The following is a 22,942-nucleotide window of genomic DNA, read 5'->3' as shown; positions in this document are numbered from 1 at the left end:
CTCCCTCTTGTGGAAAGACTTTGTTAACTTTTTCAGAGTTAGTTCCCTCTGAGAACTAATGGAGGCTACAGCCCTGCTCTCCTCAAAAATATGTCTGGCGTAGTTCCTGGCACATAATAAGATGACACAGATTTGTTACATGGAAGAAAAGCCTTTACTCAAAAGCCTGAGGCAAGGTTTGATCATTGGAAGGTGTTCTTGAACTCCACTGAAAGGAATAATTGGTTACATTGTGTTCACTGACATTTTCCTCATTCTCCCAGTGTGGACATTTGAAATCTGAGCTTTGCAGTACTAATTATTTGACAGTATAACCAAAAGAAAAATCAAGGAACAAATCAAAGTTTGATAAAGCAAGTTACTGTTTTGAGTCATGCAGTTTCTATCAGTGGCCTCAGTTTTATATGAATGTTATAAGAGTTATTAAGATGACTGTCTTAAAAATTCATATTTCGGTAATGCGAATAATAGTGGATACGATTCCAAAGACAAGTAAGTAACCACTGGTTGGACTGACTGGTCAGCATCACACATCTGTTAGGAGTTACTACAATTTATGCATTACTGTACTAGTTGATATTTCCCTATATTTTATGTAATACTGATCAATAGTGTATACGAGATTAAACTGCTTTATTTTTTTCTATAGTAAATATATATTGCTTTTACAGTAAGAAAGATAAACTACTTGGAATAGGAAGATGTTCAGATATCCTTGTAGTTAGTTTATTGACCACTTTTTCCCCCTCTGATGTTATTATGCATGTTTTCTGCATGATGTTCTGTAATGTAAACCAGCTGAAGGCTTTAACCTTTAGCAAGTGGAGTCTAACAGAGGAATTGAAATGTATTTGATAGAAACAAGCAAATTTCTCTTATGTACACCTCAGTTATTTCATGATCGAGGGATAATGATTGTCTAACTTTACAGATTATTCAGCTGATTGAAGGCAAAGCCTCTGCTTATGTTTTTGCAAGTCCTGGCTGTAAGAAGTGGGATACCTGTGCTCCAGAAGTCATTTTACATGCTGTGGGAGGTTAGTCTGTTTTATTGGAGAGGATTACAGATTTCATACAGTTTTCATTTTACTCTAAGACAGTATTTCAGTAATACTATTTTACCTAGACTCATAGGGTTAAAAGCTAGAAAGTTAGAGGGCGTCCAGTCCGACCCCCACATCTCTTGTGAGAGAGAAGATTTTCAGCCAGTTTATTTTTCTTTACTTATAGTTTCTCTCTTTGGACCTTGACGCAGTTAATTTAATCAGACCCTTATTAATTTGTGGCTTTAATGCATTTAGGGTTTTTTCCTTCAAAAGTAGTATATTCATTATTATTATCATCACACCGCCTAATTTCTTTTAAGCCAGTGTTGGTAAATCTCTCTGTACTAGTGCTAAAGGTCATAGAGTTAGGATTTTTAAAATCTTAATGAAAATATATTACAAATATGTATGTAGCAAAGTGATTTTTACAATTTCAAATAAACATCAGGTCACACCTTGATTTGTTTTATTCTGACTCGTTCATCCCCCGTCACATTAATGTATCAGTATGTCGTTCTCGTGCCACATGACGAGGAAGTTAAAGTCATCACAGCCCATTCTCATTGGAATGACAAATGAAACCGTAATATAATAGTTCTGTTTTATGAACATACTTCACTTAAATTCTTCCAAATAATGTGTTACTATTAAACGGTAGACTAAAGAAAATACTCTTGAAAATGGAAACTGTGGTGGTGAAGTATAACCAATAGGAAAAGTAATCAACTCAGGAAGAGAAATGAATTGAGACTGAAAAATATAAATTGAAAATGCCAAATGAAATTATTTTAATCAGAAGAAAAAATAGGCCCTGGTTGGGTAGCTCAGTGAGTTAAGAGTATTGTCCTGATACACCAAAGTTGCGGGTTCGATCCCCAGTCAGGGCACATAGAGGAAGCAACCAATGAATGCATAAATAAGTGGAACAACAAATCAGTGTCTGTCTGTCTGTCTGTCTGTCTCTCTTTCTCTGCACCCCCCTTCCTTTCTCTCTCTCTCAAAAAAAATCAATGAATAAAATTTTTTTAAAAGTAATGTTTTACCCTTTGGTTAGTCAAAATTGTTCTGTAGTCTTAAATTTCAAGTAAATTAACACTTAACCATTATTTTCCTTACTTTATACAGAATTAATTGTATATTATTGCATAGGGAAGCAAGAGGCACTTAAAATAATGAAATACAATCGTAGAATCAGCCATTAACGTTGATTTGGTGTTTTTTCTGCAGGCAAGTTAACCGATATCCACGGAAACGCCCTTCAGTATAACAAGGAAGTGAAGCACATGAACTCCGCCGGGGTCCTGGCCACTCTGAGGAATCACGACTACTATGCAAGTCGAGTTCCCGAATCTGTTAGAAACGCACTTGTTCCTTAGAGGAACTCCGCATTTACTGAGCCGGAGAAGGACAGCTGCGGGAAGGGGCGGGGGGCGGGGGAGGGGGATGACTGTGTTCCTGAGGTCTCAGCCCTGTATCTGGAAATCACCAGAGTTGGTCCTGACACTAAGGAAATGCTGCAGCCCTTGGACTTTTGGCAGTCTGCCCAACCTGCAGGTCACCCAGCCTGCAGTTGGGATGAATTTCAAGACACCACATGGAGCCATTTGAATCTTTCTCCTGTGTGTGATATTATCAATAAACCTTGGGCAACCTAAAAAAATACACTCATGCTTTAAAGGAACATCCCATTTACTTAGCTAGGAGAAGGACTTGGTTCTCAAAATAACATGGTTTAAAACTAATTGGATGGAATTGGAGCTCCCCCTCTACTTTATTCCATGTCGATCACTAATTTACCTTCAGGTGCTTAGGAGTAGAAAATAGATCTTAAAAATGTGAGTAATTAACCAGACGAATTTTGACATCTGGGGAATCTATAGTCTGTCACATTTCTTTTCCTCCTTTTATTTGGAGAAATGAAAGAAAGGTTTAGTTCCAACTGACGATCCTAGTCAATCGTTTAATCAACATTCCTATTGTATAAACCAGATTTCTTTAGGGCACAGAAGCACAAGTTGTTAATCTCATCCTTGTTTTCACAGTAATTTAAAAATTTTTCAAGTTATGAGCACACTGAAATGTCATTATGTAGGTTGATGAAACAGATTTATGGAAAAAGCTTCTTTATAATAAATTATTTCATTCTAGCTGGTCTCTGTCCAGTGCTTTTATTTATTTTATTTTGTTTGAATTTTCTTAAAAAATTAAATTACAGTTGACATACAATTCTATATTAGTTTCAGATGTTCAACACAGTGATTAGACATTTATGTAACTTACAAAGTGATCACCCTATAAGTCTAGTCCCCATCTAACTGTCCAGTGCTTTTAAAGAAACTGTTACTGGATTAAGCAAGTGGCTGAGATTAATCATTCCTAAACCCAGCTGCCTTCAGGATAAAATCCAAGTTCCTTAATAGCAGCATAGAAACCTCTTAATGTTACAGCTTTTTCCTTCTCCAGCATCAGCTCGGATCACTTACATACACTGCAGAACGTTTTCATGGCTCCTATTCGACATTATACTGAAGCCCTAGACAATGAAAGAGATGACATATAACTACCAAACAGAAAAAGTTACCTAGAAAATGTGACCCAAGTAAAAGAAAAAGCACTCTTGGAATGAATAAGAGCGTCCAACGTGACAGTGTGCGCTGCACCTCGCCTTCCCGAAAGCAGCTTCCTGTGTGTGCACCGCAGCACCACGCTCTTAATTTAAAGTCATCTTTGTTGATGCCGCTCATTTGCTTGGTTCCACGCTCTCCAAATCAACAGTGTTGGGTGACAGGTGCACTGAGTGATGGAGATGGAACTAAATGATCTCAAAAGTTAAAAAGTGGCAATGATACTTAGAGTGAGAAAATTAGCTCTATTAAGTCCTCTACGGATCAAGACGAGGGTAAATTGATACATGCAATGTCTCACCTTGGGTAAGGAGAATGGGGAATTCTGGGGATTTTAGTTGTTTACACTCTGAACGTGAGTCAGCAGCTTACTGTGGCTGTAAAGAGCTCATGTGGTGCATGAATAGCATTGTAATGGGCGACATAAGCACTCTGCCCTGATCACACCACACCCGGGGAACATTTCGTTTAGCTCTGAGTATCACATTTTAAAGGGCACATTGGCTAATGGTGTGTTTGGAAAAGGGCAGCTGGAATAGATTAAAACTACCATTTGAAGGTTTGTTGAAAGGACTGGAGACAACTGGCCTAGGGAGCAAAGGCATGGGAGATACAGTGACAGCCTCTGATGTGTGAGAGTGTCAGGTGGAGGCCCCTCGACCCATTCTGAACATTCTCAGAGAAAAGTGACCAGGGGTACAGAGAAGCAGACTGAGGTGCATAGTAACAGGTGTTTAGAAACAGAGGGGTCTGTCTGAAGCAGTATTAAATTCCTCATCGCTGAAGGTGTTCTCAAACAGGTTATTTGGTTATTCACTTGTTGAATAAATGATTCCAGGATCCTCTGTATCCCTAGTGCATTATGTATGGTAGAAGACACTCAGTATGATGTCCAAGGTAAGGTTTTTCAGCAAACAAGAATCTTAAGAATTAGCAGGGTATGCAGAAGAGAAATCACTTAGAACAAAGGGAGGCAGAAAGGCTGTTTGGTGTGCACAGCACCACCTGGAGAACTTCATAAAATGAGATTATGGGCGCCAGCCCTCGAGATTCTGGTAGGAGGGTAGGGGCTGGGGGAGAAGTCTTGCTCTGATGCAGGTGCTTTATCCACTTGGGAGGCCGGCTAAGCCCCTTATTTAAGCAGCACTCTCTAGTAAGGACAGGGATGACGCTAGCAGGCTAAGAGAAAGTGTGGCTGGTGGTGGTGAAGTTGAGATGATGTTTTCAGTCAGTCGTTGGGCCCCTGAGCTTGACTACCAGCCCTTGGAATATGCCTCCAGTGCACCCCAGGGGTGGGGGTCACAGACACAGAGACACTGTCACTGAGAATTAAAGAGCAGGAAGCAGATGACCCTGTAAAAGTCACGCTTAGGCAGTCCGGGCAAACAACGGCAAGACAAATTAGGCTGGGGGCTTTTAGTAGTAATGCCTTTCACCAATAAAGCTTTTCTTTTAAGTGTTTAAAATATTTTTAATTTTTAAATTTTGTTCAACTACAGATTACATTTAATGTTATTTTGTATTAGTTTCAGATGTACAGCACAGTGGTTACACAATCACACACTTTACAAAGTGTGTCCCCTGATATTTCCAGTACCTACCTGGCACCATACATAGTTGTAATATTATTGATTATATTCCTAGGCTGTACTTTACATCCCCGTGACTATTTTGAACTGCCAATTTGTACTTCTTAATCCCGTCGCCTTTTTCACCCAGTCCAATACATCCTTTCTTTTAACCAGTATTTTCACGTGCAAAGAAAACTCCTGAAAAATACACTCTCCTTTTGGAAAAAAAAAAAAAGGGAAGATCCGAGAGACAAGCTTCCCGCCTTCCCAATGTAACCACGGCTGTCGGCTCGGTGTTGCTTCCAGGATTCGGTCTGTTTACACACACACACACAGAGTCCACGACAATAAATAACACTATTTGCGCGTGTCATTGGAGTTTCACGTGAACTTGGTGTTTCCTCGCTTTACGAAATGTCGTAACTGCCGACCGCTTCAGCACCTTTTCCATGGCGACGAGGCAGGCCACGTTGGCCTTTCTATCCCCAGACGCCGAGGGGCGGGTCGACGGACGTAGGCGACGCGCGGCGATGACGTAACTTGTGTGCGCGAGACGCGACAGCCACGGCGCAGGGGCGGGGCGAAGGCTGCGGCAACGTCAGGGAGCGCACACGCTGTAGCTTTTCCTTGCTTGCGTGTTGGGGTTCTATCTGGCAGCCAGGCAGGCGCTCTAGCAGGTGCATCGGCAGGTGGGGATGGCGACGCTGTGTTTGACCGTGAATTCAGGAGACCCTCCCCTGGGTAAGGGGCCGAGGCCGCCGACCCGTTTGGGTTGCATCAGCCGGGAAGGGTGCGGGGCGGGAAGTCGCCGCGCCCTGGCTTTGCGCAGTGGCCGTGACGGCCACGGACATTAGACCTGCCTCTGTCCCCTGACCTTCCTCGGGGTAGGCTCTCCGCCCGTCGCTTTCTATCCCCTGGCTCTTGAAGACAGTGTTTTGGGTCGTGGAAGGAAGCGCGGTGTGAGCCGGACAGCAGGGCGACACTAGGCTCAGCTTCGGACCCTCTTTGAAATGGTTTTCCTTGGAAGACCGAGAGCTGCTCCTAGAAGTAACACTTTAAAACTTAAAATCTCATAATCTCCCCTTTGCCTCTTTTAGAATTTCCCCCTTAAGTCTACTTATCATTTCTCCTTTCTTACCTCCTTTCAGAAAAAACATTCAACCCACTTGCCTTCTATTTTTCCTTGGTTTCAAAGGGAGCAAGGCAGACGGTTCTAGTAGCATTTCAACTTGCAACAGGGGTAGCATTTATTTTTAATCGACGGTGGCAGGGTAATTGCGGGAACACCTGAGCACACTGCGGGCTGTCGGGGTTGCCTTACTACTCGCCCTATAGATGTAGTAAATGTCAGCGAAACGTGGGAGCGCTCATCTTCTTGTTCTGCCTTAAGTTCAGTTTGGAATTGCATTTTCTACGTGGCCAAGGTTATTGTGGATAGATAGCTTAGAATTTCCGCCTTTTTATTACTTTGGAAAAGTTACACGAGAAAGTTTAGTTTATTGATCCCGTGTTTGTTAATGCATTTGTATTAGTATAGACACGCGCATACTCTTGTAATGTTCAAGAAGCCCAAATGCTTAGACACAATTGGCCACATAGGGCTGATGAATTATGTATTCCATTTTCAACTTTGGTGGTGTTCTAAGTGTACTGTAACAAAATCCACAGTTTAATAGCAACTTTAAACATTTTAAAAATACTTATGTTTTAGCACACTGGTTCCAGTAATTATGGGCTGACCTCACAGAAATCAATGAACTCTAAAAGAAATGGGTTTGATTCTTGGGCTGGGAAGCACTAGACAGTGGGGGCTCATGGTTAAGACAAAGGCATTGGTTCCTTGAGACCTGGGTCTGATTCTGTCTTCTACTTACTACTTGTGACATCATGCAAGTCCCTGATTGGCATTACACAGTTTCCTTAGGAGGAGTGATGTCTTCCCCACAGGACTGAGTGCCAGACTTAAGGGACAAAGCATTAATGCATCAATTTAGTAAACTTTAATATGTGTTGAGAGGCAGTGCTGCGTTTTAGATTTTGAATTCTGGACTGCCCTAGACCTGCATTCAAATCCTGGCTGCCACATATTTAGTCAAGTCCTTTCGTCTAGAACCCTTCCAAGCCTCAGTTTCTTCTCCTGTAAAATGGACATAAAAGTGTCTGCCTCTCCATATGACTACAAAGATTAAAAATTGTAATGACTGCAAAGCATCCAGCACAGTGCCTACCGCAGAGTAATCACTTTAATCGTATTAACAATAGCTTTTCTAATTTCCTCGTGTCTCCTGGGGGAGAAGATTAATTTCAGAGTCCCTAACTGAAAGCTGAGCATCTTCAAAAGCAGTTGGGCTGTGCCAGTAAATGGTTTCTGATTTGTTACTTTCCAAGATCAGAAGATTCTAGTACTTTCTGTTTACAGACTACTGAGCAAAAAAGCTTACCCTTTGCAGGACTTTATATTGGTTTGTTGAGTCATCCTGATTGCTTTATGATTCAAGTTTTAAATGCTAGTGTTTATAAAGAGAAATCTTTTCATATTATTTTTAGGTGCTTTGCTGGCAGTAGAACACGTGAAAAACAATGTCAACATTTCTGTTGAAGAAGGGAAAGAGAATATTCTTCATGTCTCTGAGTAAGTGCTTTTATATCTTTTAAAATAATTTTTACAAAACTGTTTTGATGGGGTTTGATCTTCTATCTTTAACTAGAGGTTGATAAAACTGGCTTCTCCATGACAGTATATCCTTGGCTTTGTTGCTTTGATTTATTTTAAACCAGTTAATCTTAATATCCCAATTACATTTTCATGTTTTCACCACTGAATCGATATGTAGGAACTAATAGTTAGGAGGATGATACATCATACAGATAATCTACTCTGGAGTCAGTTATTGAATTGAGCTGAACATTTCAGAACAGACTGGAGTGTGATAGAAACAGTGAAGAACAAATTACTTTTATTTTTTGCTGTAGTAGAAAATACATGGTCAGCAGAAGAGTTCTGTTTTCACGTTTCTTCCTAAGTCTCATGAATCAACGGATTTGCTAGAGCTACAGCGATATTTTGTCTCATGCTTATATTCTAGAAATGTGATGTTCACAGACGTGAATTCCATACTTCGCTACTTGGCTAGAGTTGCCACTTCCGCTGGGCTCTACGGCTCTAACCTCCTGGAACACACTGAGGTACGCAGTGCATGTTTTCGTGGCTGTGATGTGTTTTGTTTTATGCTTCTGCTCTTTTGGGAACTTCATTTTATAGTAGGCTTATGTGCCATTATTCTATTTAAGGATATTAACAGAGTTAAAGAATTGGTCTGTGACAAATCCTGTTTTTATTTTCAGGAAAAAAACCCTTGGCTCCTAACTTTGAACTTTTAATCCTATTTCACTTACCCTGTTGGGTTATTGAATGCTGTCTTCCTCTTTCTAGAATTTCGTGGCTGGATGTGACCATATCGATTGTCTTACACAATCCCCTTACTTTGCAGATGAGGCAACAGGCCTGGAGAAGTTAAAGATACGAAGTATACCCAGGGTCCCATGCATAGGTCGGGCCCCATTTTCCTTCTGAGGTATAGACCTTATTAGTTACAGCAGTAGTAGGTTCACTTTCAGTACTGCACCTTATGGGCCCTTTTTATTTTTGCTGTTTGCATCCAGCTCCAGCTTTCCTTATTCTTATAAAACTCAGAATACAAAAAATAGATTCCAAGTGTTTACTTTTCAGTTCTGCAAGTGGGTGAATCTGTCGGGCTCGGTCAGGTTGGTTATTCTTGCTGCCAGTTCGCCTAACTTTTATCTTCTTCCCTGGACGCGCCCCTCAATGCCCCTGCAAAAAAAGAAAGCATAGAAAAGTGAAAACAAAATGTGTTTATGGGAGGGCCATTTTAGATCCCAGGCAGTTAGAATTAAATGCATACAGTGGTGAATTCTATCATCGTTGTAGGAAAGGCATGATTCTATCTGAGGTTGTTTGTTTTTATTTAAACCTAAACTCTGGGCGCATTTCTTTTCTCTGTTCTGTTCACAGATTGACCACTGGTTGGAGTTCAGCACTGCAAAGTTGTCTTCGTGCAGTCTGTTTACTTCTGCGATCAGCGAGCTCAATCATTGCCTGTCTCTGAGAACGTACTTGGTTGGAAACTCCTTGAGCCTAGCAGATTTGTGTGTTTGGGCCACCCTGAAAGGTATCAGTAATTCCTTTTGATAATGTTGTGCTTTAATTATTTAATGTTTTGCTGGGTAAGAAGTGCACATGCTTCTATGTATATGAGCGATCATCCATTTATCTACCTATTTGTCGGCAGTTGCTTAGGATTTTCTTGTAAAGAAAAGATGAACCCAGCTGTTTCATTCCTAGCCAGTTACAGGAGTCGTGTATCCTCTGTGTCCCTGGAAGTCGTCTCTCTCTCACTGCCGCAGACCCCCTCTTGCCTTTGGAGTTGGCCGTGTTCCTGCCAAAGAAGCCCTTGTCCCGTTTAGGGTAGACCTGCCCTGGCTCAGCCATTACTTTACCCCAGGCACTGGTGTCTCTGATTGCTCAGTAGGAGTGGGAGTTGAGCGGGTGGTGAGCTGGAGTTGTCCCTCTGGGAGGTCACTTCTTTTCCATCTCCTGTGACTAGTTTGCAAGAGGTAAGCATATCCGATTGAGGGGGGGTGCAGAGGGGACTTGAATTTTACTAATTTATTTTCTATAACAACACATCTGAAGGAAATATGCCATAATATTTTATTCTTTAAATCTGGGTTAGGTGGGGTTTTAAAAATATTTTCTATACTTTTTTGCGGCATCAAATTTTCTCCAAATTAAATTGCTGTAATGATAACCAACATAAACGGGAGCCTTTTCTAGTCCCAGCTATTCACCTGTAGGCTTCACGACATTTTTGTCTCTTGGTTTTCAACTTGATGTTCACGAAAGAAAGATAATATCTTCAGGATACAGCTTCATGGTGTTAAAGTTGAATACACTTCTGTCAGTACCTATTTTAGACATCACTTCTAAAGAAGGGAGCTGCTTCCTGATCCTACTTTCTGTGTTGTTCTCTGGCCATCTCATTCAGGCTTCCCATAATCATGAAATGTAGCATTGGCCTTGCAGGGCGAGTGTGGCGGTGCTGAGGGCAGGACTGAGCGTTCATTTCCGTGAATCCAACTGAAAAAACGATTTCTAATGAACTTCGGTGAACTCTGTCACGTACACTAAGATTTGGGGAACATTTCAGTGTATACCCAGATTTCACTCGTTATGGAAACACAGCTTTAAGCTGTCTCCTTTACTGAAGGGAGCCTCGACTGGAACTTTGCTTTTGAAGTTGCAGGTTTATCGATGGTTTGAAATTGTGTTTGCTAATAGGAAATGAGGCCTGGCAGGAACACCTGAAGGAGAACAAAGCGCCTGTTCACGTAAAGCGCTGGTTTGGCTTCCTGGAAGCCCAGCAGGCCTTCCGGTCCGTAGGCACCAAGTGGGACGTTTCAGCAACCAAAGCTAAGGTGGTAAGCCTTGTTAGTTTTCTCCTAACACCGAAGTCTTCGTCTGTCTGAGACCCCAGATTGGAAGAGAAGACTCTTCCTAGTCATAGTTGTTTTTTTTCCATGAATAGAAAAGGCTCTTCTTGGATGAATCTGCTATTGCAAGTCTTGGCTTGCCTTTGCTGCTGTTTAACTACATCAAGCCTTAATCTACATAATTATATGTTAAAAGATCATAATCATATAGTGTGTGTCCCTTAGGAAGCCCAAACTCCAAGTACCTAAAATCTTACTGTTTTTTTAGCTTTACCATCTTTTCTTCCTCCCTGATCTCCTTTTCTTTGGCTTTTGCACCACTGACCATTGAGTGCTGGGCTTCTGCCTTTTGGTCAATTCTGTGGGAGTATTAGTTAAATACATTCTTAAACATTTTACCAATTAACGATTTTGTTGTTTCTTATTTTCAGGCGCCTCAGAAAAGGCAAGATGTTGGGAAATTTGTGGAGCTTCCGGGTGCAGAGATGGGAAAGGTTACTGTCAGATTTCCTCCGGAGGCTAGTGGGTAAGAAAAGGAAAGTTAACATTATGATTAAATATATTTAGTGGGAAATCTTCAGATATAAAATATTGTTAGTAGGTAAATAAAGAAGAAAAGATTTTAATTGTGGGAGTGAAAATTTTAATGTCTTGATCCTTTCTTAATTATTGACAATTAATATATTAAATTTGTAGTTTTAATTTATTAATTCAGTGGGAGAGACAGCATTTGTATTTTACCCCAGACAGAATTTTAATTATAATTGAAAAATATACATAATCAGAAAGACTTGTCTTCTTTACATTTTGAGATTTTTAGGCTTTCATTTAACAAGGAGATATATTTGTACCCTGAGTAATTTTCGCATTAGCAGTAGAAGTCGTGGTGGAATTATTTTAAGGTGTTTTTTTTTTTGTTTGGGTTTTTTTTTGCAAATGAAGGGGAGTTCTGAAAATTATGGCAGTGTTCCCCACCCCTGTCACTGCTGGCACCCACAGAAAATAATGACAGTCTCATAGCCCACTGGGGAAACACTGTGTGGCTGGGGGTTGGCAGCTGGGGGCTGCTTCCAGCCTCGCCCGGCGCCCACCTCCACCCCACTGGCTGCGGGGGGGCCTGGCCTTCGCACAGCCGTCAGCCCCTTTGAAGCACAGGAGACGGGCTTGGATGAGAGCCTCTCCCTCGGTGACAGGGTCATGAAGTGCCTCTTACCGAGCGTCAGCCTCAGGCCCTTAGCCGTGAGGGAGGAATTGTACCGTATTTTGTAGATGAGGTGGTGGTTTGCCGCATTTCCTTTAATCTCAGGTTTTGTGTTGGATAGCCCAGTTCTCACCCACCTGTGGAGAATGGAGTGCACGGACAATGGGAAGTGGCCGCTGAGCTGTTTTATTTTAGCTGTCTTAGTAGTTCTTCATCTACTATTCCTGCCACAAGTGCCGGGAGCAGTGGTAGCAAGGGCGGTTTTAGAGTTCCACGTTCTCTCTGCTTTTCTGTGTTTGCTGACGCAGGTGGTGAAAAGAAGGATGGGTAGAGGAGATGAAAGGGAAGTAATGCTTCTGGAACACTCCCAGACTGAGTCATTAGATGAGTGATTGGTAGTTGACTGACACAGTCAGTCATAAGTAACACGGATCTGACATGGCTTGGTGCCCACGTACATCTTGGGTCCCTGCTGCCCAGTGTTTTGTCCTGTGTCCTTGGTGAGAGAGGGCCTGGTTGTCGTGCTGGGCAGTGACTTCAGTGGCTCGCCGAAAGCCGCCGCCTTAGCAGTGGTTGTGTGTAGCGGTGTCATTTGAACATTTGTCCTTTTTCAGTCTTTCTGTATTTTCTGTCACTTGTCGGGATTGTGAGTTCCTCATTTGTTCTACATATGTCAATTTCAGAGACCATGCTTTTGGCCAAATACAGATTTGGGAATTGGAATATAAATCAATGTTCCGTTTTTTTGTATTTTTGGTCATATTTCTTTTATTGCTAAGGAATTCTTTAATTTTTTAAATAATTTCTTTTCTGTCTTGCATGAAAGGCCAGAAGTCTCAACCTTTGCCTTCTACTCTTACTCTCAGCCAACATGTATATATACCTTTTTTGTGCAAATACTACCAAGCACTTTACTTATAGTAACTTCGTTAACCCTAACAGCCCTGTGAGGAAGTCACTGCCATTATCTCCATTTCACAAATGGTTTCGGAAACACAGCGTTAGTAACTTGCCCACTCAAACCTACGCTGTCGGGCTCTTGGGTCCACACTACTGAAAATTGTGTGTGTCCGTGTCTGTTACGTGCGGCACAAGCCCAGCTCAGCGCCAGTGCTAACGAAAGCAGAAAGCGGCACGAGTCTTCCTTTCTTTAGCTGTTCTAAAACAGGTTGTCTCTTGAGCCGATTATCTTAGTTATCTTGTGAATGAGTATTTTATGGTTCTCTTAGCTTTCTCGAGGTTTTGAATTGTTAGAACTGCACACATTACTTCAGATTCATACTCATCTTTCAGTGTAAGATAATGGTTTGCTTTTATCACCTCTCTTAAATGAATTCGCGAGTGTAAAGCCTCGCATGTTTACTGCCAGGTGGCGGGTGGTCAGTGATGGTTGGTCTCTTCCTAACAATGGGGGTGGCGCGTTCCGGCTGTAACACTTTCAGTGAAAACTGCACACAGTATTCTGTTCCTTTCTTGAAACTCAGTTCTCTGTTTTATTTTTAATAAACTTTTATTTTAGGATAGTTTTACATTCCCAGGAACAGTTCAGCAGTCATACAGAAAGCTCCCGTATACCCTGCCCTCAGTTTTCCCCTGGCGGGAACGTCTTATAGTGCTGTGACACCTTCGTCACAGTGAATGAATGAACCCACACTGATGCGTCATTATCACTGTCATCATCTAAACTCTGTAGCTTTTGTGGATTTTAGTAGCGTTTCCTAATGTCCTTTCTCTGTTCTAGCATCTCATCTGGGATGCCACCCCGGCCCTTTATTTTATGCAGAAAGTTTTGAATAACCCTAAATGTGTTGCATCAGACTTGTCTGCGTTAACCTGTGCCTATAAACTCTTCCTAAAATGCAATCATTGATCTGGAACGCTGACTGAATTTCTAAAAAAGGAAGTGGCTTTAGAGGACATAAGGTGCTGCATTTTTCCTCCCCTGTTGATGTCAGCCGAGATCAGAGGTGTGTGTGTGACACTAGGTGACTGTCTCTTAGAACGGTGTGACTGCAGCTGCCATTACCGATTGGAAGTAGTGGGAATTCGTGAGAACCATGAAACCACCCTGCCTCACGCGTGTTCGCTGCCGGTAGGTTGCATTTTCAGCAGCGGTGGTGGAGGGTGCGCCTCTCTACCCACTGCAGCGGCAGAGGGGGATGTCCACGTGTGCAGCATCGCCAGCATTGCCTCCGATCATTTGGTTCCTTACGGTTGTCAGCCGCCCATGGGAACGGAGTCGTGTTTCCATAGGTTGTGGTTCATGGAGTGAGGCCTTGGTACTGGGCGAGGCCTTCAAGATCACGTAGTTAAAATGCTTTTATTTAGGCCTCAGAGAAAATGGAAGTAGCTGTCTGGGGCTTCCTGGTTCCCCTGTGCTCTTTCGCTTAGTTACCACGGCAACAGAGGCAGTCTCAGGTGCTCGTCCCTAGTGTGACCTGTGGGTGCCCGTTGTGAGCAGCATCAGGGCTTAGTAAGACACTGCCGTGTCGCACCGACAGTTTTGGGAGTAGTTTTCCACGGAACGACCATTGACCCCTCTGTAAAAAGAAAAGAACAAGAAGATTCTTGTTACGGTCGTAATGTTTGTAAATAACTTGTGTCTTTGTTAGATTTTACATATGGGATCATTTCGTAACAACCTTTTATAAATGTGGCAGTCTTCTCGTCCTGCTGTCACGGTGGGATTTTGCGCCGCAGTAGTTTCCGTTAGGAAATGCAATGCGGCTGGAGTACCAGCTGGAAGGGGTTGTGTTCAGTCCTCACCTCAGAGGGGGAAGGTCAAGGCTGCCGCTCTGACGAGCGTCTCTGCGAACTGTGTCTGCCGCAGCTACCTGCACATTGGGCACGCCAAAGCCGCGCTCCTGAACCAGCACTACCAGGTGAACTTCAGAGGGAAGCTGATCATGAGATTCGACGACACGAACCCTGAAAAAGAAAAGGAAGATTTTGAGAAGGTAATTGGAGGGGTAGTGATAGTGACCTGATACCTGCATGGTGGATGAAGTCAATAGAAATGTAATTCACGAAAATCACTTTTGTTCTCATAGACGCTTTTCCCCCTTCATCTGCATATCCTGTGCCCGAGACCTAAGCCAGGAAGTACCGAACTCCCCTTCATACCAGAAACTTCAGTTTATTTTCTTCCTCAACTGTTGTAGGGTTTTCCCAACTGCTATAAGTACCCGTTTCTTAAATGAATTGGTAACTGGAGGCAGGCTTATCATTTTAGGTTTATGACTGAAACAAACACTAATCAGATCTTGGAAAATGTTCGGGTTTCGTAGCCTCTTTTCTTTGTTCTGAAGCACTGCAGTGTATTCAGAGAGGGTGAGTGAATGGTCCTCAGTGTGTTCAATGATAACCAACTTCCCCTCATCAGCAGGAAGCTCTACAAGATCAGCTTTCTCAGCTGAAAATCTGGAGGCTAGTATAATGAATTTCTTTTTCTTTTCTGATCTAGTGTCATACAAATTCCACGAGCATTCCCAGGCTAAGTAAGACTGATGGTGTATTACTATGTTTGCCCAAATGCAGTATCAAGGATTAGAACTACACGAGGAAATGGGAAAGATACACTGGTGGTGATGTTGGCTTTTTATTGCAGGTTATCCTGGAAGATGTCGCAATGCTGCACATCAAACCAGATCAGTTTACTTACACCTCGGATCATTTTGAAACAATAATGAAGTACGCGGAGAAGCTAATCCGGGAAGGGAAGGCTTACGTGGATGATACTCCTGCGGAACAGATGAAGGCCGAGCGTGAGCAGAGGATAGAATCCAGACACAGAACAAACTGTAAGGCAGCGTTCAGCGTTTTACATTTTAATCAGAGTTCTTGTTCCTCTAGTGGAACATGATTTCTTTTTTATGAAAGACACTGGTTTGAAATCCTTTTGGGGTTATGATTTATATGTTAGTTCATCTCTTAGAAATCTTTTTCCTTTCTCTGTCATCTTTATCCTGTTACTTTTTTAGCATCACAAACGCGTGGGAGCCGCACGTGCCTTCAGCGTGTCTCTGTCTCTCTCACACGTGCCTTCAGCGTGTCTCTCACGACATGCAGTCTTTGGTGTTGCATGCATTGCACCTGAGTGATGCCTTCTGCAGCTTTTCTGTGTTTTTCTCAATTTAAGTACTTAGCTTTTCTAAAAGGTTTGATGATAATATTATTCATGCCTAAGTCTTCCTTTCAGCATATGGGTAACTGTGAATATAATATTGAAGCTTGGTATTATCCTATGTCTCTGAAATATCATTTGACAAAAAAGCATGTCTTCCTTATTCATTACTTGTCCCTGAGCTTCAGAAATGGGTTGTTTTTATTATGGAATTATGTTGCCAGAACTTACACACTATTATATTTAAATCTTGAGTGTCACATTTGAGAAATACAGTAATATCAAATTGTCCTGAAGCCCTTTTTTTTAAAGTTTTTCTATATTGCTCAGTTACCAACTGGACTTTTACACATGACCCTTTGAGAGTGGTGATGTGTCCATCTCGGTAGTTTCCACAGCGAGTCGTTGTCTGGCAAGACTTTCTCACCCACATGGGGCAGGTTTTCTATGTTCTGGTATAGTAGGGCCACAACCCCTTGGGAGACGGCGCCCTTTCTCTGGGATGAAACTGTACTGCTTTGTGCTCTCCATCATCTCCTGTTTCTCGGACCCACACATGTCCCGAGTTCCACTGGAATGACAGCAGGGGCTTTTGGGGGCCCCCGGGCTCAGGCTCTCAGCCCGAGCTGTGTTCTCCAGGCAGGCACGGGCTGCAGTGCTGAGTGACGCCTGTGGGCCCCATGGCCAGGCCAGCTTGTCCCCGGGCGCCAGCTGCAAAGGGACAGAGAGCCTCTGATCCTGAGGCATGGGGGTCGGTTGCCGGGGCCGGCCAGCTGGGTCACGGTGGAAAATGGGAAACGTGGGAGGAGAGAAACCTTCAGGCCTCAGACTCCCTCTCTCAGCCTTCGTCAGTACTATGTGTGGAGTCCGTGTTATTATTATGGACTCGACCTCTGCTGAAACACTTAAGAGGGCATTTTCTAAGTGTTCTGTGAGACCTCTGCCTAGAAGTCCATGTGTTTACTCTTGGTACCAGATACTGGAACTGATACAGTGCTTTTAAACTAGTGGAGCGTGCTGGTAATATAACACCAGAATGTGAACATTTATATCATGTTACAGGACTATTAAAATAATTTGAATTCAACCCATTAGTAATACGTTGGATAAACTAACACAACCATCATTTTATAGCTGTTGAGAAGAATCTGCAAATGTGGGAAGAAATGAAAAAAGGGAGCCAGTTTGGTCAGGCCTGTTGTTTGCGAGCAAAAATTGACATGAGCAGTAACAATGGGTGCTTGAGGGACCCGACGCTGTACCGCTGCAAAATCCAGCCTCACCCGAGAACCGGAAGTACATACAAGTAAGGCCATCTCTTGCCACTATGCTCATCAGCCTGCCAGCCGCTCTGCTGCTGTCAGTTCACTGTGGGTGATGAACTCGCTTTCCTACAGCATGCAGCCTCTGGGGCGGTTTCTCACCTGTCCGTTAAGGTTATGCTACCTTATTCCTCAGGTCAGCTGTATCTGTAGAAGTTCCTTTATAAGGAGTTCATTATTAGGTATACTGTGGTGTGTGTCTTTAGATGAAGGTATTTGTCTTCCTGTTGGAAACTTTGATTCTGCCACGCAGAATTAACTCATAAATGTGATACAACTGAAAATTTATAGAAATAGGAACAGTAAAGGGAAGTGCCGTGTGTTTTTTCTAGTTTTGATTGGTTTCGTGTGTGCGTTTACAGGTTAATAGATTTTTTTCTTTAAATGGTCCGTCCTTCATTAATTTACTTGGTAGAAAGTAACCATCAAACGTGTTGCTTGTACTTTGAAGAAACCTACTACACACACGTACTGAGTTGCAACTTCTGAAGAGATTGGTGAATGTGACAATCACCTGATGAGCCGGTGTGACTTTCTTTAAACTGAGGGTGCTGACGTGGGTGCCTGCAGACAAACACTCAAACACGTGGGTGTGGTTACATGTGTATGTTTATACGTCCTTCAATTTTAACAGGGTGATTGCTCCTTGTTTTTCTAACCAAGTACTTTGAGTACATTTGGGAAAGTGAATTTGCATCCACATTTTCAATGTCACGTAATTGCAAAGCCTCATGCAGTAGCCTCTTAATGAAATTGTATCTTAGGAATTAGAAGTCATACTGCAGTAATATATTTAAAAAAATTTAAATTAAAACTGCTTATGTGTTGTATACGTTTTTTAGGCAGAAATTGTTTTAGGAGTATTCCATCTTAAATGGATTTTTTTTTTTTTACCTAATTTCTTCTCTTGTTATGTGCTTGAATGCAGTTAATTACAAAAGTAATTCAATTAACTTGAGTGTGAGATTAAGATACTGAGAAGCTACATTCCCTCAAAAGTATCATGCAGATTGCTTCCTGTCACGATGTACATCAGTCATTACAGAAATGTGGGTGTCGGGTTTGCTGTGCCGACACCCAGCTGTCGATTAAATTGCAGAGTTGCTTTTTTGTTTGGATAGTGAGTGGGTAACTGATTCATTTTCTGAAACTCTGATAATGTTTTGGTATATTTTTATTATTACGAGTCATAAAACACATTGGTCTTTAAGAAACTGCTAACTAGAGAGAATTATATTTTAAATTAGTATCACTGCCTATAATGCCTCATCCAAGATGGACAGGGTCACATGCTCCACATTGATTTTTTTCTAGTGTTTATCCGACATACGATTTCGCCTGCCCCATCGTGGACAGCATCGAAGGCGTCACGCACGCCCTGAGGACCACGGAGTACCATGACAGAGACGAGCAGTTCTACTGGATCATTGAAGCTTTGGGCATCCGGAAACCATATATTTGGGAGTATAGTCGGCTAAATCTGAACAACACGGTGCTGTCCAAAAGAAAACTCACCTGGTTCGTGAATGAAGGACTAGTAGATGGATGGTACGTTTCCTGTTGCCCAGAATTGAGAGGCACGGTCTGGGCATGGTCTGCCAGTGGCTTTTCACCTGCTCTGAGGGGTGGGGAGGGTGAGGGGAGGAGCGGCACTGTGGGCCTGCAGGGTTCTGGGTCCATGTTTTCAGTCGTCCCTCGGCATCTGTCCCTGTCCCCTTTGTTTCGACACTGCACATGTGCAGTGCATTGTGGGCCTCGGCGCGTGGGAGTGAAAGACACCAGGGCACATCTCTGCATGGGTCACGGTTAATAGGGAAGTGTGCGTGCGCCTCTGGTCCTTCACGGACCTGGTCTCATGTAGAATCGGGGGCTTTGAATGTTGGTTAAGTAAAAAGCAACTCATATTTTAACGCCTGGATTTTGTGTATTTGAAGAGGTCACCCACGTGTCTCTCCTGAAAGGTGCTTTTACCGTTTCCAGTAGTGCACTTGCTTTCCTGAGCAATATTTGACTAGTGAGCAGTTTTCCTTGTCCATGAACTTGGGCTCTCTGGTGCTGTGATCTACCCAGTTACAACCGGCTCTGAATCCAAATATTGAACAAGCTGAATATATATTATTGCTTAAAGTATTGTATACCCTCTGCGTTGGCACGTTAAAGAGATCGCCTTGGTACTTACACATGTCCCTGCTCCCCAGGGATGACCCGAGATTCCCCACGGTGCGCGGGGTGCTGAGAAGAGGGATGACTGTGGAAGGACTGAAACAGTTCATTGCTGCTCAGGTGAGTGAGGGTTCCAGTTTTCACATGTCTCGTAATGTCCCCTTTGTCTCCACTATTTCTGTCGTCCTTTCTCTTCCTTCTTTGATCTTTTTGATGCGAGGGCAGAATGGTTTTTAAAAGGAGTGTGTGTAGCATTGTTTGTAACGCTGGAGAGCTGAGAACGGCCTAAACTCCTCAGTGCGGGTAGGACAGAGGCAGCTGTTGTCAGCGTACCCAGCGCGGCGTGTGACTGTCGCCTCTAACTGGGGAAGGGAGCCAAAGTGGCTTGTGCCTCATAATTCTGTGTTCCAGCGGGAATAAACTCGCAAGTAATTATTGGGCTTGTTTTTTGAACACCTTTAAGTCAATTTTTTATTGTTTTTCTAGGGCTCCTCACGTTCGGTTGTGAACATGGAATGGGACAAAATTTGGGCATTTAACAAAAAGGTACACATTCTGACTCTTAATCCTCTTTTCTCATGCCTAACTCCTACATGTAGATTTCATGAATCTACTCACAGTACAGCAGATTTTGTGAGGAATATTACCATTTTATAGACTTCCAGGAAAATGGAATGTTTTCCTTTTTTAAACATATAAAGAGCAATAAGTCTATTAACTCTGCCAAATAAGTAACAATTATTCAAACAAGCAAACTTGGAGTTACGGGGAAAATTAACAGTTTTTTCCTTAAATCTTTTACGAACACTCTGCATTTCATTTTTCTGCTTTCAAGCTGCGAGCTCTCTGTAAGAAGGTATTACTTAATGCTTTTATTTGCCTTACTTCGCACGTAGCTTCTAGCACACTACCTGTTACAACCTGAGCTGTCACACGGCTTTGAAGCACAATCACGTTTCTATACCAGACTTCCTTCTGCAAACCCGTTGGGAATGCTCTATTCCTAGTTTTAAAAAAACGCCCTCTGGTTTTCTTAGTGGCAAAGGGAAGATTTGGCTGACTCCACCCTGCTGTCCCTTGTATGCCGAGAGAACAGAGTTTCAAGTTACGCATTCCATTGAGTTGCGTTAAAGGTTCATTAACTATGATTCCTGTGGCTTGCTGAGTCTAGCTTTTTGAAAAGCGTTTCTTAAGTGGACGTCTGATGACACTGTTAACATGATCAATTGGAAGCAGGGGCTCAGACACTATAATAAGGCAAATCCTTCCCGTGCCATGTTTGAAACGCCGTTTCTGTGATTGTGTACTGTGAGCTCCTTTCGTTTTGCTGCTCGATCGTGCTGATGCCTTTGCCTCGAGAAGTAGTTGCTTGTCTTGCATGTGTCTTGAATTATTTTGCTGTCTTGTGTGTTTAGTCAGTTTTTCGGTACTTACAGGGATTATTAATTGGTTTTTTCTGTTGCTGCACTTACTAATAATAAATACAAGTAACATTTACAGGCAAAGGTAAATTGGTGTACTTTTTATTCATAATCCAAAATGTAAAGGTTTTAAGTTTTCATAAAGTTACAGATGTGTACTTAGTTCAGATACATGGAATACGTTTCAGTATAGATAGTTCTGTAGGTCTGCTAAGATGAACAGCACATTCCCCTGTCTTCTTTCCTTTCATCTTCTCTCCCTAGGTGAATAACTTCCAGCTCCTTTAGATAATTCTCTTGGTATCTGTTGCCCCCTTCTCTAAATGACGTGTGTTGCTGCGTCCTGGTTTTTTTAGGTTTAGGCAGTATCAGTTGACTTCCCACAAAGGAAGTTGAGGTCTCTGAACTTTCTCTCACAGCTTGCTGGTTTTCTTGGGGTTGATTGTTTGGGTCTCCCCTCCCCCCCCCCATGTTTGTTTAGTGTTCTAATCCATCTCAAACTCTGCACAAATTGTCTTGTCTTCCCTACGAAAGGGTTCTGTTCATGTGCCTCAGTTACTCCTTCAATGTCACCCTGGGGACATCTGTGCTGCTGTGACCTCACCTGGGCTGGCGGCCACTTCCCTCGTGAGCAGCACAGCTGTCTTCCAGTTCCCCCTTCCTTGTCTGCATGGAGCGCCCTTTGCTGCGGTGCTGGGGCGGCTCCTCTGGTCCGTGGATCTTCCTTCTTTTGTTACCACCTCCGGCTTCGCTGGGCTGCACCCTCAGGGAGCGCCCTGGTGAAGGCGTTTCGGGGCCTCGTGTAGGCCGTTTTCCCATTGAAATGGAGTGACGGGTGTTGGGGTCCGTAGTCTTCCGTTTCCACTGGGAGGGCGTGGGCCTTCCATCTGTAAACCCGTTCCTCGAATTCTGGGAAATCTTCTTTGTTTTTCTTGTTTGCTTATTTTTTCTCTACATGTTTTCTTCCTTCCCTCTGGAACTTTTTTGAGGAAACACTGGGCCTCCTGTACAGGCCTCTAATTTTACATTCTCTCCCTTTTTGAGTGTATTTTCTGGTTGATCTGCTCAACTACCCTTCTTTTGAGTTCTTCATTAGTGCTGTCATATTTCCAGGATTTCTCTTCAGTTCTCTGAATTGTAAAAATAATTTTCTCTTCCTGTTCCATGCTCATAATATTTATTAATAGTATTTTTTTTCTTATAATACTTCTTTCCTCCAGGTAGTACATTTTGGTTTTCCTTTGACACTAAAGGCATTCTTCAGAGGTCTGGCGAGCACTGGCTACCTGCCCAGGTTCACCCCGGGGACTGTCGAGTGGTTGGAGGCTCACAGAGCGAGAGTGGGGCTCGTCGGCTGAGCCTCACTGCAGCGTGGTCTAGCCAGGCCAGCCAGCTGCAGGGTCTTCCTGTCGCTGCCTTTATATCTTACTTCTCAGCCTGGGCTGTTTCCCCAGAGGTTTTTCTTTCAGTCACCTGCCTGAAGTGTGATGGGCTTCGCGGCCAGATGGGGGCAGAGTGCTGAGGGCCTTTACGTCTACTGCCAGAGAGTCCCCGAGTCCCCTCCCCTCCGCCGGGGGCTGGGGTCTGCCAGCATCCGGCACCTCTTCCTCACGGACTGAACTCCATACTGTTGTTGAACTGGGGGAGAGGCAGTTACCTGGTTGTGTGGAGCCCGCAGGGGATGCTTCCCGGTGTTCCTTAGCTTCCAGGATTTTGATGCTGCTGTAATCTCTGGTCCTGTTCTGCTAATACTTGCAGATTGTGTCTTTTAAAGGAAACAAAACACTTCGTGTCTTCTTGGTGGAGGTGTGGGAGGGAGTAAAAGTAGATGAGTGTTTTTCCATCTGCTTTGTTTATCCTTAAATCGGTGGGGTCTTACAATCATTAAGCACCACCTTAAAAACAGCACAGTTACCAAGTATGTGAAGTACAGCGTAGGGAAAATAGCAATATTGTAATA

The 22,942-nt window shown here is 43.0% G+C and overlaps 2 protein-coding genes across 9 annotated transcripts in view; both read left to right on the top strand.

Annotated features, from left to right (window-relative positions):
- The window catches only part of BPNT1 (3'(2'), 5'-bisphosphate nucleotidase 1), a 36,922-nt gene extending 33,729 nt beyond the window's left edge, over positions 1–3,193 (top strand). For all 4 annotated transcript variants that reach the window (XM_053912645.1, XM_053912643.1, XM_053912644.2 and 1 more), the window contains exons 8-9: positions 932–1,037; positions 2,274–3,193. In XM_053912645.1, coding sequence (XP_053768620.1) covers positions 932–1,037; positions 2,274–2,422 — 255 coding nt within the window. In that variant the 3' untranslated portion in view covers positions 2,423–3,193. The remainder of the gene's footprint in view (positions 1–931; positions 1,038–2,273) is intronic.
- A 2,610-nt stretch (positions 3,194–5,803) lies between these two features.
- EPRS1 (glutamyl-prolyl-tRNA synthetase 1) overlaps positions 5,804–22,942 on the top strand; it is a 45,672-nt gene continuing 28,533 nt past the window's right edge. For 2 of the 5 annotated variants that reach the window (XM_045184432.3, XM_045184431.3), the window contains exons 1-13: positions 5,804–5,982; positions 7,789–7,873; positions 8,328–8,427; positions 9,275–9,431; positions 10,601–10,740; positions 11,184–11,278; positions 14,784–14,910; positions 15,561–15,753; positions 17,211–17,382; positions 18,713–18,946; positions 19,597–19,681; positions 20,048–20,107; positions 20,397–20,417. In XM_045184432.3, coding sequence (XP_045040367.2) covers positions 5,937–5,982; positions 7,789–7,873; positions 8,328–8,427; positions 9,275–9,431; positions 10,601–10,740; positions 11,184–11,278; positions 14,784–14,910; positions 15,561–15,753; positions 17,211–17,382; positions 18,713–18,946; positions 19,597–19,681; positions 20,048–20,107; positions 20,397–20,417 — 1,515 coding nt within the window. In that variant the 5' untranslated portion in view covers positions 5,804–5,936. The remainder of the gene's footprint in view (positions 5,983–7,788; positions 7,874–8,327; positions 8,428–9,274; positions 9,432–10,600; positions 10,741–11,183; positions 11,279–14,783; positions 14,911–15,560; positions 15,754–17,210; positions 17,383–18,712; positions 18,947–19,596; positions 19,682–20,047; positions 20,108–20,396; positions 20,418–22,942) is intronic. The other 3 variants (XM_045184433.3, XM_024575948.4, XM_053912642.2) reach the window with 2 other exon arrangements.

Source organism: Desmodus rotundus, chromosome 10 (genome assembly GCF_022682495.2).
Source record: "Desmodus rotundus isolate HL8 chromosome 10, HLdesRot8A.1, whole genome shotgun sequence".
In the NCBI taxonomy this organism is placed as follows: Eukaryota; Metazoa; Chordata; class Mammalia; order Chiroptera; family Phyllostomidae; genus Desmodus; species Desmodus rotundus.
The sequence above is the reverse complement of the archived record's forward strand: the minus strand, read 5'-3'. Positions and strand labels throughout refer to the sequence as shown.